The 16,700-nt window shown below is 47.5% G+C and overlaps 1 protein-coding gene across 2 annotated transcripts in view; it reads left to right on the forward strand.

Annotated features, from left to right (window-relative positions):
* Window positions 1-16,700, forward strand: part of TRPC6 (transient receptor potential cation channel subfamily C member 6) — a 257,446-nt gene that overhangs the window by 160,140 nt on the left and 80,606 nt on the right. For both annotated transcript variants that reach the window (XM_073582937.1, XM_073582939.1), the window contains exon 3: window positions 16,119-16,307. In XM_073582937.1, coding sequence (XP_073439038.1) covers window positions 16,119-16,307 — 189 coding nt within the window. The remainder of the gene's footprint in view (window positions 1-16,118; window positions 16,308-16,700) is intronic.

The following is a 16,700-nucleotide window of genomic DNA, read 5'->3' on the forward strand; positions in this document are numbered from 1 at the left end:
ATAACATAGAGTACATACTCACCATCACTTGTCACTTTGATCCCCGAAGCCATTGTCGTCTATGGAATAAAGATTAAAATAACAAAGCACGAATATACTCACCCCTGATCCGCAGAAGTCCACGGGTGTCCCACAACGATCTTGCGTGGAGAACAGCAGCATCAGCTGATGCTACCGTTCTCTACGGGCTCCAGGAAACCAGTGTCGGGAGGTAGGTATCCTTCCGCCCTGTATTCCTCCGCCACTGTAAAGAGAAAAAAAAAAGTCCCTAGTCTCATTTTATGGCATTGCTGTGTGAAAAACTTCCCATGCAGCTTTTGCCATAAAGTGAGACTAGGGACTTTTTTTTTTTTTTTTTTACACTGGCGGAGGAATACAGGGCGGAAGGATACCTACCTCCCGACACTGGTTTCCTGGGCCCCGTAGAGAACGGTAGCATCAGCTGATGCTGCAGTTCTCCACGCAAGATCGTCGTGGGACTCTCGTGGATTTCTGCGGATCAGGGAGTATATTGTTTGTTTGTGATTTTAATATTTATTCCAAAAATGACAATGGCTTCGGGGATCAAAGTGACAAGTGATGGTGAGTATGTACTCTATGTTATATGTACTGTATGTCTATATGTATGTATGTATGTAGTATATATGTATGTTGCATGCATGTAGTATACAGTCATATGTAAAAGTTTGGGAACCCCTATTAATGTTAACCTTTTTTCTTTATAACAATATTGGTTTTTGCAACAGCTATTTCAGTTTCATATATCTAATAACTGATGGACTCAGTTATATTTCTGGATTCAAATGAGGTTTATTGTACTAACAGAAAATGTGCAATCTGCATTTAAACAAAATTTGACCGGTGCAAAGGTATGGGCACCCTTATCATTTTCTTGATTTGAACACTCCTAACTACTTTTTACTGACTTCCTGAAGCACTAAATTGGTTTTGTAACCTCATTGAGCTTTGAACTTCATAGCCAGGTGTATCAAATCATGAGAAAAGGTATTTAAAGTGGCCACTTGCAAGTAGTTCTCCTATTTGATTCTCCTATGAAGAGTGGCATCATGGGCTCCTCAAAACAACTCTCAAATAATCTGAAAACAAAGATTATTCAACATAGCTTTTCAGGGGAAGGATACAAAAAGTTGTCTCAGAGATTTAACCTGTCAGTTTCCACTGTGAGGAACATAGTAAGGAAATGGAAGAACACAGGTACAGTTCTTGTTAAGCCCAGAAGTGGCAGGCCAAGAAAAATATCAGAAAGGCAGAGAAGAAGAATGGTGAGAACAGTCGAGGACAATCCACAGACCACCTCCAAAGACCTGCAGCATTATCTTGCTGCAGATGGTGTCACTGTGCATCGGTCAACAATACAGCGCACTTTGCACAAGGAGAAGCTGTATGGGAGAGTGATGCGAAAGAAGCCGTTTCTGCAAGCACGCCACAAACAGAGTCGCCTGAGGTATGCAAAAGCACATTTGGACAAGCCAGTTACATTTTGGAAGAAGGTCCTGTGAACTGATGAAACAAAGATTGAGTTGTTTGGTCATACAAAAAGGCATTATGCATGCGCTGTATTGTTGACCGATGCACAGTGACACCATCTGCAGCAAGATGATGCTGCCGGCCTTTGGAGGTGGTCTGTGGATTGTCCTTGACTGTTCTCACCATTCTTCTTCTCTGCCTTTCTGATATTTTTCTTGGCCTGCCACTTCTGGGCTTAACAAGAACTGTACATGTGTTCTTCCATTTCCTTACTATGTTCCTCACAGTGGAAGCTGACAGGTTAAATCTCTGAGACAACTTTTTGTATCCTTCCCCTGAAAAGCTATGTTGAATAATCTTTGTTTTCAGATCATTTGACAGTTGTTTTGAGGAGCCCATGATGCCACTCTTCATAGGAGAATCAAATAGGAGAACTATTTGCAAGTGGCCACCTTAAATACCTTTTCTCATGATTTGATACACCTGGCTATGAAGATCAAAGCTCAATGAGGTTACAAAACCAATTTAGTGCTTCAGGAAGTCAGTAAAAAGTAGTTAGGAGTGTTCAAATCAAGAAAATGATAAGGGTGCCCATACTTTTGCACCGGTCAAATTTTGTTTAAATGCAGATTGCACATTTTCTGTTAGTACAATAAACCTCATTTGAATCCAGAAATATAACTGAGTCCATCAGTTATTAGATATATGAAACTGAAATAGCTGTTGCAAAAAACAAAATTGTTATAAAGAAAAAAGGTTAACATTAATATGGGTGCCCAAACTTTTACATATGACTGTATATGTAGTATGCATGTTGCATGCATGTGGTATATATGTAGTATATATGTAGTATGTATGTTGCATGTAGTATATATGTATTATATATATGTTGCATGCATGTAGTATATATGTAGTATATATGTATGTTGCATGCATGTAGTATATATGTATGTTGCATGCATGTAGTATATACAGTGGGGAAAAAAAGTATTTAGTCAGTCAGCAATAGTGCAAGTTCCACCACTTAAAAAGATGAGAGGCGTCTGTAATTTACATCATAGGTAGACCTCAACTATGGGAGACAAACTGAGAAAAAGAAATCCAGAAAATCACATTGTCTGTTTTCTTTTAATTTTATTTGCATATTATCCTGGAAAATAAGTATTTGGTCAGAAACAAAATTTCATCTCAATACTTTGTGATATATCCTTTGTTGGCAATGACAGAGGTCAAACGTTTTCTGTAAGTCTTCACAAGGTTGCCACACACTGTTGTTGGTATGTTGGCCCATTCCTCCATGCAGATCTCCTCTAGAGCAGTGATGTTTTTGGCTTTTCGCTTGGCAACACGGACTTTCAACTCCCTCCAAAGGTTTTCTATAGGGTTGAGATCTGGAGACTGGCTAGGCCACTCCAGGACCTTGAAATGCTTCTTACGAAGCCACTCCTTCGTTGCCCTGGCAGTATGCTTTGGATCATTGTCATGTTGAAAGACCCAGCCACGTTTCATCTTCAATGCCCTTGCTGATGGAAGGAGGTTTGCACTCAAAATATCACGATACATGGCCCCATTCATTCTTTCATGTACCCGGATCAGTCGTCCTGGCCCCTTTGCAGAGAAACAGCCCCAAAGCATGATGTTTCCACCACCATGCTTTACAGTAGGTATGGTGTTTGATGGATGCAACTCAGTATTCTTTTTCCTCCAAACACGACAAGTTGTGTTTCTACCAAACAGTTCCAGTTTGGTTTCATCAGACCATAGTACATTCTCCCAAAACTCCTCTGGATCATCCAAATGCTCTCTAGCAAACTTCAGACGGGCCCGGACATGTACAGGCTTAAGCAGTGGGACACGTCTGGCACTGCAGGATCTGAGTCCATGGTGGCGTAGTGTGTTACTTATGGTAGGCCTTGTTACATTGGTCCCAGCTCTCTGCAGTTCATTCACTAGGTCCCCCCGCGTGGTTCTGGGATTTTTGCTCACCGTTCTTGTGATCATTCTGACCCCACGGGGTGGGATTTTGCGTGGAGCACCAGATCGAGGGAGATTATCAGTGGTCTTGTATGTCTTCCATTTTCTAATTATTGCTCCCACAGTTGATTTCTTCACTCCAAGCTGGTTGGCTATTGCAGATTCAGTCTTCCCAGCCTGGTGCAGGGCTACAATTTTGTTTCTGGTGTCCTTTGACAGCTCTTTGGTCTTCACCATAGTGGAGTTTGGAGTCAGACTGTTTGAGGGTGTGCACAGGTGTCTTTTTATACTGATAACAAGTTTAAACAGGTGCCATTACTACAGGTAATGAGTGGAGGAAAGAGGAGACTCTTAAAGAAGAAGTTACAGGTCTGTGAGAGCCAGAAATCTTGATTGCTTGTTTCTGGCCAAATACTTATTTTCCACCATAATATGCAAATAAAATGAAAAAAAAAACAGACAATGTGATTTTCTGGATTTTTTTTTCTCAGTTTGTCTCCCATAGTTGAGGTCTACCTATGATGTAAATTACAGACGCCTCTCATCTTTTTAAGTGGTGGAACTTGCACTATTGCTGACTGACTAAATACTTTTTTTCCCCACTGTATGTGATATATATATAGTATGCATGTTGCATGCATGTGGTATATATGTAGTATGTATGTTGCATGCATGTAGTATATATGTAGTAAGCATGTTGCATGTAGTATATATGTATTATATATATGTTGCATGCATGTAGTATATATGTTGTATGTATGTTGCATGCATGTAGTATATATGTGGTATATATGTAGTATGCATGTTGCATGCATGTAGTATATATGTTGTATGTATGTATTTTGCATGCATGTAGTATATATGTGGTATATATGTAGTATGCATGTTGCATGCATGTAGTATGCATGTAGTATGTGTGTATGTTGCATGCATGTAGTATGTGTGTATGTTGCATGCATGTAGTATGTATGTAGCATGTATGTAGCATGTAGTATGTATGTAGTATGTATTTTTTTTTTTTTACATTCAACACATAGGCCGGATGATGGGACTACTACTGTCCCATCATTGGCTAATGTGTCAATCACCGTCATGGTAGCAGGCATCGCCCGATGGGACTTGTAGTCCCATCGGGTGATCCTGCACAGACCCCCGGCAGTCCGCTCAGACCTCCGGACAGTCGGTACAGACCACCGGCAGGCTGGCACAGCCCCCCGGCAGGCTGGTACAGACCCCCGCAGCCTGCTCAGACCCCCGGACAGTTGGCACATACCACCGGCAGGCCAGCACAGCCCCCCGGCAGGCCGGTACAGACCCCCGGACAGTCGGTACAGACCCCTGGCTGGCCGGCACAGCCCCCCAGCAGTCCGGTACAGACCCCCGGCAGTCCGCTCAGACCCCCGGACAGTCGGTACAGACCACCGGCAGGCCGGCACAGCCCCCCGGCAGGCTGGTACAGACCCCCGCAGCCTGCACAGACCCCCGAACAGTCGGTACAGACCACCGGCAGGCCGGTACAGACCCCCGGGCAGTCGGCACAGACCCCCGGACAGTCGGCACAGCCCCAAGGTATATGTGGTATATATGTAGTATGCATGTTGCATGCATGTAGTATATATGTGGTGTATATGTAGTATGCATGTTGCATATATGCAGTATGTATGTATGTTGCATGCATGTGGTATATACACTCACTGGCCACTTTATTAGGTACACCATGCTAGTAACGGGTTGGACCCCCTTTTGCCTTCAGAACTGCCTCAATTCTTCGTGGCAGAGATTCAACAAGGTGCTGGAAGCATTCCTCAGAGATTTTGGACCATATTGACATGATGGCATCACACAGTTGGCGCAGATTTGTCGGCTGCACATCCCTGATGCGAATCTCCCGTTCCACCACATCCCAAAGATGCTCTATTGGATTGAGATCTGGTGACTGAGGAGGCCATTTGAGTACAGTGAACTCATTGTCATGTTCAAGAAACCAATCTGAGATGATTCGAGCTTTATGACATGGCGCATTATCCTGCTGAAAGTAGCCATCAGATGTTGGGTACATTGTGGTCATAAAGGGATGGACATGGTCAGCAACAATACTCAGGTAGGCTGTGGCGTTGCAAGGATGCTCAATTGGTACCAAGGGGCCCAAAGAGTGCCAAGAAAAAATTCCCCACACCATGACACCACCACCACCAGCCTGAACCGTTGATACAAGGCAGGATGGATCCATGCTTTCATGTTGTTTACGCCAAATTCTGACCCTACCATCCGAATGTCGCAGCAGAAATCGAGACTCATCAGACCAGGCAACGTTTTTCAAATCTTCTACTGTCCAATTTCGATGAGCTTGTGCAAATTGTAGCCTCAGTTTCCTGTTCTTAGCTGAGAGGAGTGGTACCCGGTGTGGTCTTCTGCTGCTGTAGCCCATCTGCCTCAAAGTTCGACGCACTGTGCGTTCAGAGATGCTCTTCTGCCTACCTTGGTTGTAACGGGTGGCAATTTGAGTCACTGTTGCCTTTCTATCAGCTCGAACCAGTCTGCCCATTCTCCTCTGACCTCTGGCATCAACAAGGCATTTCCGGCCACAGAACTGCCGCTCACTGGATTTTTTTTCTTTTTCGGACCATTCTCTGTAAACCCTAGAGATGGTTGTGCGTGAAAATCCCAGTAGATCAGCAGTTTCTGAAATACTCAGACCAGCCCTTCTGGCACCAACAATCATGCCACGTTCAAAGGCACTCAAATCACCTTTCTTCCCCATACTGATGCTCGATTTGAACTGCAGGAGATTGTCTTGACCATGTCTACATGCCTAAATGCACTGAGTTGCCGCCATGTGATTGGCAGATTAGAAATTAAGTCTTAACACACAGTTGGACAGGTGTACCTAATAAAGTGGCCAGTGAGTGTATGTTGCATGTATGTAGTATGTATGTAGTATGTATGTAGTATGTATTTTTTTTTTTTTTTTGTACATTCAACACATTAGCCGGATGATGGGACTACTACTGTCCCATCATTGGCTAATGTGTCAATCACCGTCATGGTAGCAGGCATCGCCCGATGGGACTTGTAGTCCCAGCGGACGATCCTGCACAGACCCCCGCAGCCTGCTCAGACCCCCGGACAGTTGGCACAGACCACCGGCAGGCCGCCACAGCCCCCCGGCAGTCCGCACAGACCCCCGGGCAGTCGGTACAGACCACCGGCAGTCCGCACAGACCACCGGCAGGCCGGCACAGCCCCCCGCAGCCTGCACAGACACCCGGGCAGTCGGTACAGACCACCGGCAGGCCGGCACAGACCCCCGGCAGGCCGGCACAGACCCCCGGGCAGTCGGTACAGACCACCGGCAGACCGACACAGCCCCCCGCAGCCTGCACAGACACCTGGACAGTCGGTACAGACCACCGGCAGGCCGGCACAGCCCCCCGGCAGGCCGGTACAGACTCCCGTCAGTCCGCTCAGACCCCCGGACAGTCGGTATAGACCACCGGCAGGCCGGCACAGCCCCCCGGCAGGCCCGTACAGACCCCCGGAAGTCCGCTCAGACCCCCGGACAGTCGGTACAGACCACCGGCAGGCCGGCACAGCCCCCCGGCAGGCCCGTACAGACCCCCGCAGCCTGTACAGACCCCCGGGCAGTCCGCACAGACCCCCGGCAGGCCGGCACTGCCCCCCGGCAGGCCGGTATAGACCCCCGGCAGTCCGCTCAGACCCCCGGACAGTCGGTACAGACCACCGGCAGGCCGGCACAGCCCCCCGGTATATGTGGTATATATGTAGTATGCATGTTGCATGCATGTAGTATATATGTGGTATATATGTAGTATGCATGTTGCATGCATGTGGTATATATGCAGTATGTATGTATGTTGCATGCATGTAGTATATATGTTGCATGTATGGTCGCATGTATGTAGCATGTAGTATGTATGTTGCATGTATGTAGCATGTAGTATGTATGTAGTATGTATGTAGCATGTATGTAGTATGTATGTAGCATGTAGTATGTATGTAGCATGTAGTATGTATGTAGTATATATGTAGCATGTATTTTTTTTTTTTTTGTACATTCAACACATTAGCCGGATAATGGGACTACTACTGTCCCATCATTGGCTAATGTGTCAATCACCGTCATGGTAGCAGGCATCACCCGATGGGACTTGTAGTCCCATCGGACGATCCTGCACAGACCCCCGCAGTCTGCTCAGACCCCCAGGCAGTCGGTACAGACCACCCGCAGGCCGGCACAGCCCCCCGCAGCCTGCACAGACACCCGGGCAGTCGGTACAGACCACCCGCAGGCCGGCATAACCCCCCGGCAGTCCGCACAGACACCCGGGCAGTCGGTACAGACCACCCGCAGGCCGGCACAGCCCCCCGGCAGTCCGCACAGACACCCGGGCAGTCGGTACAGACCTCCGGAAGGTCCGTCCACCCCCCCGAGAGGCTGTACAAGGAGAGAAAAGGGTTTTTCTTATTCCGATACCGGAAGTCCCATAGACTTGAATGGGATTTCCGATCTCGGAATCGGCGATACCCGATACTTTTTTCGTATCGGGCCGATACCATCCGATCCGATATTTTAGGGTATCGGATGGTATCGCTCAACACTAGTCATGAGAAAAAATACTAAATCCAGTATATATCTACCCAAATCCGGAGAATATCCACTAAAACGATGTAGATGAAATTCAAGTGCTTGTAATGCTACCTGATGAGGAATACAGGTGTAGAGAGAGATGACATTACAACTTAGCCAGGAGCATGTGCATCATCTTGTTCTGCATTTATAATTTTGTCTTGTGTATTTTTAGCTTTTATTGGTGTTTTTAAACATCACATGATTGTTTGGGGGGGAGTGGGTTATGTTCATGTCTGTATAAATTGTCGTGACCGCGTATGGCCAATCTGGGGGTTTTCCCTCATCCTGTACCCCCAATATACACTTCCCGTACTAGGAAAAAAAACACCCATCCTATTAGAATAAAGACACTACACATTATCTTCTTTGGATCATTTTGGCCACAGCGGCCAGTTTATTAACAAATAACATAAACATTTACAATAAGTATTAAATACACAATCTTATATGACATGAGGGGAGGGTTATTGGAGCCCCAAAAATTCTGGCTAAATATTTGGCAAAAACACAAGAACTTAAAAACTCCACGTTACCCTCAGCCGTAAACCACCAGCTCGAGGGCACCAAACATCCCATTTTGGGAAGTCCAGCCACCAAAAGCTCCTGGATAAAACCCCATCCAGAGCAGTAACCAAAAGCCAGATTCACTGAAACAATTGTTAACTGTCCAGAATTTTAACTTCCAATTCCTTTTCGCTGATTCAGCGTCTACTCCAAGAACCCCACCCCCGCCAACTCTGCCACTATGACGAAGCAACCTCCATTTGAACCACCGCTAATATGCCTTCACCATGCTCCCAGCTCAACCTCGACCAACCCCCATGCGATTAAAACAGGGGGAGGGTGGGTGGCTCTTCTCCAGCCGAAGTGAGGGGTTCCTGCACTATTCTTGAGGAAGCAACCTCCATTTGAACCACCGCTAATATGCCTTCACCATTCTCCCAGCTCAACCTCGACCAACCCCCATGCGATTAAAACAGGGGAAGGGTGGGTGGGTCTTCTCCTGCTGTCCTTCCGGCCGAAGTGAGGCGTTCCCGCACTATTCTTGACCCTATATAACGCCCCACCCCCAGCTCACCTCCCCTATCCCTGAACCACCAATCCCATCTTTCCCCACCTGATTTTAAAACAAAATAAAAACCCCTTCATGTCCCCAGCGCAGTCATGTGGGGCTTACATATGAGCTGCGCCTATTCCTGCCCCGTCTTGACCGCGTATGGCCAATCTGGGGGTTTTCTCTCATCCTGTACCCCCAATATACACTTCCCGTACTAGGAAAAAAAACACCCATCCTATTAGAATAAAGGCACTACACATTATCTTCTTTGGATAATTTTGGCCACAGTGGCCAGTTTATTAACAAATAACAAACATTTACAATAAGTATTAAATACACAATCTTATATGACATGAGGGGAGGGTTCTTGGAGCCCCAAAAATTCTGGCTAAATATTTGGCAAAAACACAAGAACTTAAAACCTCCACGTTACCCTCAGCCGTAAACTACCAGCTCGAGGGTTCCAAACATCCCATTCCGGGAAGTCCAACTACCAAAAGCTCCCGGGTAAAACACCGTCCAGAGCCGTAACCAAAAGCCAGATCCACCGAAACAATTTTTAACTGTCCAGAATTTTAACTTCCAATTCCTTTTCGCTGATTCAGCGTCAACTCCAAGAACCCCACCCCCCGCCAACCATGCACAGCCCTGACCACCTCAGGCTCGTGAGTGCGCCAACACAACCAGTGCTCTTTCGATTTCACCTTGTATCGCCAATGCCCATAAATCAATTCCGATCTCATTCAAATGAACCCCGTCGTCCCTCCAAAAATTACCAACCCCCAATTCCAATTCAAAATGCTGTACGCAGATACCCCCATTTCTGGAAACAAAACTGGATACGGCCCGGTTCAACTTCACCCTGGCCCTGTTAATCCCTTTTAACAATCGGGCCGCCCTCCACTTCTTTCTGGGAACAATATCAGACCAAACCGTCAGCACCCCAGGAAACAATGCCCACAACCTCAAAAAGTCAATGCGAATGTCCCTAATCAACTCCCTGACAGGTTTGACGCCCAAATCGTTTCCTCCCAGATGTACAACCAAAATGTTGGGAGCCTTATCCAAACGAGCAAATCTAGAAAATTCTGACAAAGCCCTGCTCCTGACCATCCAACCATCGAATGACAACTCGATCCCTCCAAAAACCCAATTGCCTACCATCCGGCCTCACATCCGCCCGATGCGCCCCCCAATACACAAATGAGTGTCCGAAAATCCAGACCAAGTACGGATCCCGACCTGAAATACATAACCAAAACAACAATTGTTAATCACCCGCAAACCGTTCACCCCAGCCCCATCAATGCCGCACATATGTCAAGTATCGATCGGAATTCCAGTGGCCGATACGCTTGATCTCGTCCACCCACAAACCACGACTATGTGCTTCAGAGGCCACACCAATCCTAAAAGATTGCGACCCGTATGAACCAGGAGGGAGACCCAACTCCCTCAAACCTTTCTTAAGAACCGCAATAAACTGAAAACGAGACAAAAACGCGCCGCCCTCGTGGCACAGTAAGGGGCCCACTCGACCCGACCACAAGCTCCAATATGACTCCAAACACTTTTCTGGGCACATCACAGCCCCTTCCACTCTCCCCAATACCACTCGCTTACCCCTTCCCAACTGATCAGTTTTAGAACGCCGAATCCAAAAAACAATCCCCCCATTCCAAAATTCACAATCCTCCGCCAGCAAACCTCCAGCCCTGTCTCTACTATGCGACACTATTTCGCCTATCCGCAAAGCCCCAAAAAACGCTAAAGAAAAAGCCAATTTGAACAATGCCACCTCAAATGGAGAACTACAAATCCTTTCCAGAACTTTCCCCAACCCTTCCAGCGTGCTAAATGAAATAGGTCGACGTCTGTCAAAACTCTGGGTCCCTTTTCTGAAACCTTTTAACGCTTGTCTAACCAGGAAATTCTTCGTGACATCGACCGAACCTTCCAACTTAAAACCAAAAGCCAGGCCAGCAAGGAATTTATTAACCCTCGTAACTGACCATCCCGTTTCAGCCGCCCTGCCAACCAGAAACAACACCGCCGATGTCCTGTCTTCTTTGGACTCCAATGCTCCCCAATGGGACACCCATGCCCGCTATATGTTTCATGCTGCTTCCTATGACGCCCAAGTTTGTCTCGTAACCGACTCCCGGATCAACGTTCCTGCCCGTCCGGAATAATATGCCACAAATGCAAAGTGCATTCCGCTCCTGAGGCTTCCGTGTCTGGTGCCAGTTCCCGGAAGTGCTCCCACTGCGAACGAGACAAAGCATCCGCTATAGAGTTTTGCACGCCCGGGAGAAGAAGCGGACAAAGTGTTAATCACCGACACCACACTCATGTTCTCACAATGAAACCTAACTCTCCTATTCTCAAACATCTCACCCCAAATCCATACTGCCACCATAATGGAGAACAATTCCAGCAAAACCAGATTTTTCGTCAAGCCTCTCTGATGCCACCGATCGGGCCACTTGCCAACGCTCCACCGACCCCTACAATAGGCCCCATAACCGACCCCGCCTGCCATGTCCGTATAAATCTCACAATCAAAATTATTCAAAAATTCCTGTTGAATCAAAGATCTACCATTGTAATTTTCCAAAAAACGCTACCACACCGCCAGATCCTCCCTGTGTTCCCTAGTCACCCAAATGAAATGATGCGCCAATCGCACCCCAGCCGTCGCGACGGACAATCTACGGCAAAAAAGTCGGCCCATGGGCATTATCCTGCATGCGAAATTCAATCGGCCTAGCAACGACTGCAACTCTTTCAATGTCACATTCCTTAATCTCCTAACCCTGAGAACCTCCTGTTTCAACAAGGACAGTTTATTCTCTGGCAGCCGACACTCCATTCTTTCCGAATCAATCAGTATGCCCAGAAAACTCAAAACTGTACAGGGGCCTTCGGTCTTTTCCCTTGCCAACGGCACCCCAAACGTCTCTGCCACCCATTCCATGGCGGCCAAGATATTCCTACATAAAACCGACTCCGGTGGCCCTATAAACAAAAAATCATCCAAGTAATGAACAACAGATGGAACACCGGAAACATCCCTAACCACCCATTCCAAAAAGGAACTGAGTGATTCAAACAAAGAACACGAGATTGCGCAACCCATCGGCAAACACCTATCCAAGAAATACCCCCCTTTCCAAAAACATCCCAACAACGGAATGCTATCCGGGTGCACCGGTAGCAATCTAAAGGCCGACTCGATGTCGGTTTTTGCCAACAAAGCCCCCGTGCCGTATTTCCGAACCCATTGTACCGCCGTGTCAAAAGATGTGTATACTACAGAACACAACTCCTGAGCAATACCATCGTTGACCAACAACCCCTTTGGGTAAGATAGATGCTGTATTAACCTAAATTTATTAGGCTCCTTCTTTGGCACCACCACCAACGGGGAAACAATCACCCCTTCAACTGGTAACGATGCAAACGGCCCCGCCATCCTACCCAACTCAACTTCTTTTCGCAATTTTGCACTAACCACTTCTGAGTGCAGATCAGCCGACCTCAAATTTTTAATAGAAAAAGGTACTACGTGGCTGGGAGGGGGTATCCTAAAACCCTCTGAGAAACCCATCCGGATCACCCTGACCTTATGTTAATCTGGGTATCTACTTAGAAAGGGGGCCATCCTTTGACGCCTCACCGGCGTCTCCCCCTTGACCGGCACCCACTGCTAGCTTACCCTTTGCTTTCCTAAAACATTTTGAGGCCCCGTGTGAGCCACCATTGCAATGGGAGCACATGTGTTTGAATTTACAGGTGTTGCCATATTTGCACTGCCCCTCATTGAATTGCCAGCACGTTCCTGATTTTTCTTTTCCTCCTTGCGCACCCTGACCACTGCTTCCGAGCCCCCCTGCTGATTGCTACTACCTCAGCTCCCATGAAAGGACTGCCCGTACCTGACTGGCGTCATCAATTTCAACCAGAGCCCAATGTCCTTTTGCTCCCACCTAATCTCCGGCCTCACCGCCTTCTTTTACCTAAACTGTTCGTCATAGCGCAGCCTGCCCCCCATAAGTACGGTGCGCTTCGCCAATCGCATCGAGGTAACAATACTGACCCGAACAGTTTTCGGGAGCCTTTTCCCCTATCACACTAGCCAATATCACAAATGCTTGTAACCAGTTCACAAATGTCTGCGGAATAAGCCGCCACCTCCGGTTTTCCTCCTCCTCTTTCTTACTATCGTCTTTCTTCCCCCTATCCAAATTAAACTTTTCCAGGGGGAGAAGAGAGAAAATCTCCACGTACTCATCTCGCCAAATCTTCTCCTTCACCTCCTTTTTTAAATGCGCCCCCAAAGGTCCTTCAAAGCACACGTACACTTCCCCTCTTGCCCTGTCGTCCAATTTTACCGAATCTCCCTTATCCTTCTCAGTCTGAACAGATACCGATACCCCTCCTATAGGCCCGCTCTCCAACTGGCCTCATTGACTCCCCGACCGAAGGTGGACCGACCCCCACACCCGGGAGCCAAGCCCCCACGGGTGACGTCCCAGTCTCGCTCGCGGCCCCCCCATTCTTTTTAAAACTTGGGACAAACTACACAACACCTCCCGCAAGCCTGGCGTCTCCCCCCCAATTACTCCCCCTATCCCCCTTCCATCGAACCCTGACCTCTGACTTACCCCGACCCCTTGTGCTATTGCCCCTGTGGATGACAAACAAGACATGGACTCATACTCACATGGCTGCACGAGTGCTGTGTCCCTGCCAGCCGGACGTCCCGAATCCTGCTGCCGCTCGCTGTCATCCTCCGAATCTTCAGTGCCGCTCTGCTGGCCCGTGCCCCTGGCCTCCTCGTCAGCAGGGGGGCTGGAGCTCCTGCAGCACCCCTCACCAATGACCTCCTCCTTGATCTCGACCGCGCTTGCCCACTAGACCCAGGCCAATTAGCCCGGTCCGCTCCACGCCCCCGTGACCTGCTAGTCAGCTCCTCTTCTCTGCCCACCGCTCTTGCTGCCTGCAGATCGTTGCTTGGGCCCAGCAGCATAGGGTCATGCTGCTGCTGCCGGCCCGCTGTGACTCTCCCTCGTGCTCTCCTCTCTGACGGCCCTCCGCTAGGGCCACCGCCAGGGGCCTCTGCTGCGGTGGCGCTCCCGGGGACCACGTCGATAGTGGTGCTGGCCGTCTCCCCTGGCCTGCGCGCCTGCACTGCCGCTGCTCCCGCTCTCTCACGGGAGGCCGCCTGCCTCCCTGCTGCACCGTGGGCCCTAGGTGCCGCACTCCTCGATGTTGCAGGCCGCACTTCTGGTGCGGCCCTCGCTTCCGGTGCGGCCTCCGCTGCTGCCTCTCCCCGCCGACCTGCGCCCGCCGGCCGGCTATGTGGATTCCTGCCGGGCGGCGCAGGGCGAGATGAAGCCACGCCCCTACCGCCAGCCCCCGCAGGGTCCCCGGAGGGGCTCCTTGGCCTGCGCCGGCTGTGCGTCACTTCCTCCGGCGAGAGCCTCTCCGGGGGCCTGGTCCTCCTCCTGCCCGCCCTCTCCTTGGTCCCGGCATCGCCTAGCAGGGAGGAGAGCTGCTCCTCCAGCCATCCTCCCCTCCTGCAATGGGTGACGTCCCGCAGCCTCTCAAGCGGCAGGTCCACGGACGCCATGGTAAGGACTGCTGCTGTATCTGTCTGTCTGTCTTCTCCTGCTGTCATTCTTGCCGAAGTGAGGGGTTCCCACACTATTCTTGACCCTAAATAACGCCCCACCCCCAGCTCTCCTCCCCTATCCCTGAACCACCAATCACATCTTTCCCCACCCGATTTTAAAACAAAATAAAAACCCCTTCATGTCCCCAGCGCAGTATTGTGGGGCTTACATATGAGCTGCGCCGTCTGGTAGTTATTTGACATGTAGCTCTGATAAAGAACACAGTGGGTATTCGAAATGCGTTGCTATTGTATTTCCTGGTGCCATGTAACTTTTTTATCAAGATTTTTCTGATTAAAATTTAGCCTTTTAAAAACTGGACTCAAATTCATTTTTTTTTCTGGCTATTCACCAATGGTTCCCCTGGAGTCCGTGCTGTATTACGCTTTAGGGTAAGATGGCTTTTTCTTTTCTGAATACTTATGACCATGTGATGTTTCAGTTTTTCTTTTTTAATAAATTTGCAAAAGTTTCTACATTTCTGTTTTTTTCTGTCAAGATGGGGTGCAGAGTGTACATTAATGGGAAAAAAAATGAACTTTTTTTTTAATTTACCAAATGGCTGCAATGAAACAAAGAGTGAAAAATGTAAAGGGGTCTGAATACTTTCCGTGCCCACTGTAAATATATATATATATATATATATATATATATATATATATAAACCTCTATATTTGTATTTTTTTAAATATAGATTTAAAATATAAATATATATATATAGCCACCTAGTGGTCAGCATGTGAGTTCCGGTCTGTCAAGGGTCCTGATAGCATGCCCGTGCCTTAATATTGTCAGTCTGCATTATGGGAATCCATAGTGAAATTCCTGGAAAGGTAAGGGTGGACACATCTGCAGTTAGCGCCGACTCCTAATCTCTGTTTGATTGGTTATTTATTAAAATCAATTACATGAACACATGGGCCTTTTCATTTGGTTCCTGGCATTGAGTGTAAAATACATTTTTTTTTAATATTTAGTCTTGTTCTTTTCAAACTTCTCAGCAGTCCTACCTCTGCTTCATTATATAGATACTGAGCCCTTGGACTTAACTGTGTGGAATAGGAAAAGGGCAAAAAGAAACCCAAAGACAGAACAAGCAATGCTAAATATAATTGTTTCTAAGCTTCTTTAGAAAAAAGAAACATATTTTTAACCATTTTGAAGACCCTGCACACTGGATGGGCAGGAACCTTTGATGAGTTGCCCCCATGAATTCCGCATGTTTCGACTATTTATAGTCATTCTCCGATATGTTTTACATGTTTTTTAGAATGACTACAAAAAATTGTCTATGCAATGCAAGGACTTTGTTGTTGGACTTCTTGATTTGTGCAGAAACACAGAGGAGGTGGAAGCGATATTAAATGGTGATGTAGACATGACCCACAGCTCTGGAGAAGCGAGCGGCCGGCCGAGCCTCTGTCGATTAAAGCTTGCTATTAAGTACGAAGTAAAAAAGGTAGGAGTAATGCTTCTTCACACCACTGATCGTAAATCAATTATTGTCCAATTTTTAGAAGGAACGTGATGTCTAGCAATGGCAACTGACTATTGTCTTCTAGTCTGATTGCGATCTGGTTGACTTGTGTCTTCTCATAGCCTTGGCCCAAGTTGCCATGTCAGTAGTTTAACCATCTTCTCTCCTCCAAGAAAACCTTTTTCCAAGGACCCAGATACAGTATATGGACTAATAAATGGCCCTAGTTCAGTCCACATCATCAATGGAATATGCGGCACATTGGACTATAAACTCCATAGTTAATACTTTAGGTGGTACATAGTGCACTTATTTTTTAGCTGGAGCCAATGGATGAGCTGAAAGTCAAATGTAGTGAACTATTAAAGGAGTTGT

This window comes from Dendrobates tinctorius, unplaced genomic scaffold (genome assembly GCF_039654945.1).
Source record: "Dendrobates tinctorius isolate UK_male_01 unplaced genomic scaffold, ASM3965494v1 ptg000075l, whole genome shotgun sequence".
Taxonomy (NCBI): Eukaryota; Metazoa; Chordata; class Amphibia; order Anura; family Dendrobatidae; genus Dendrobates; species Dendrobates tinctorius.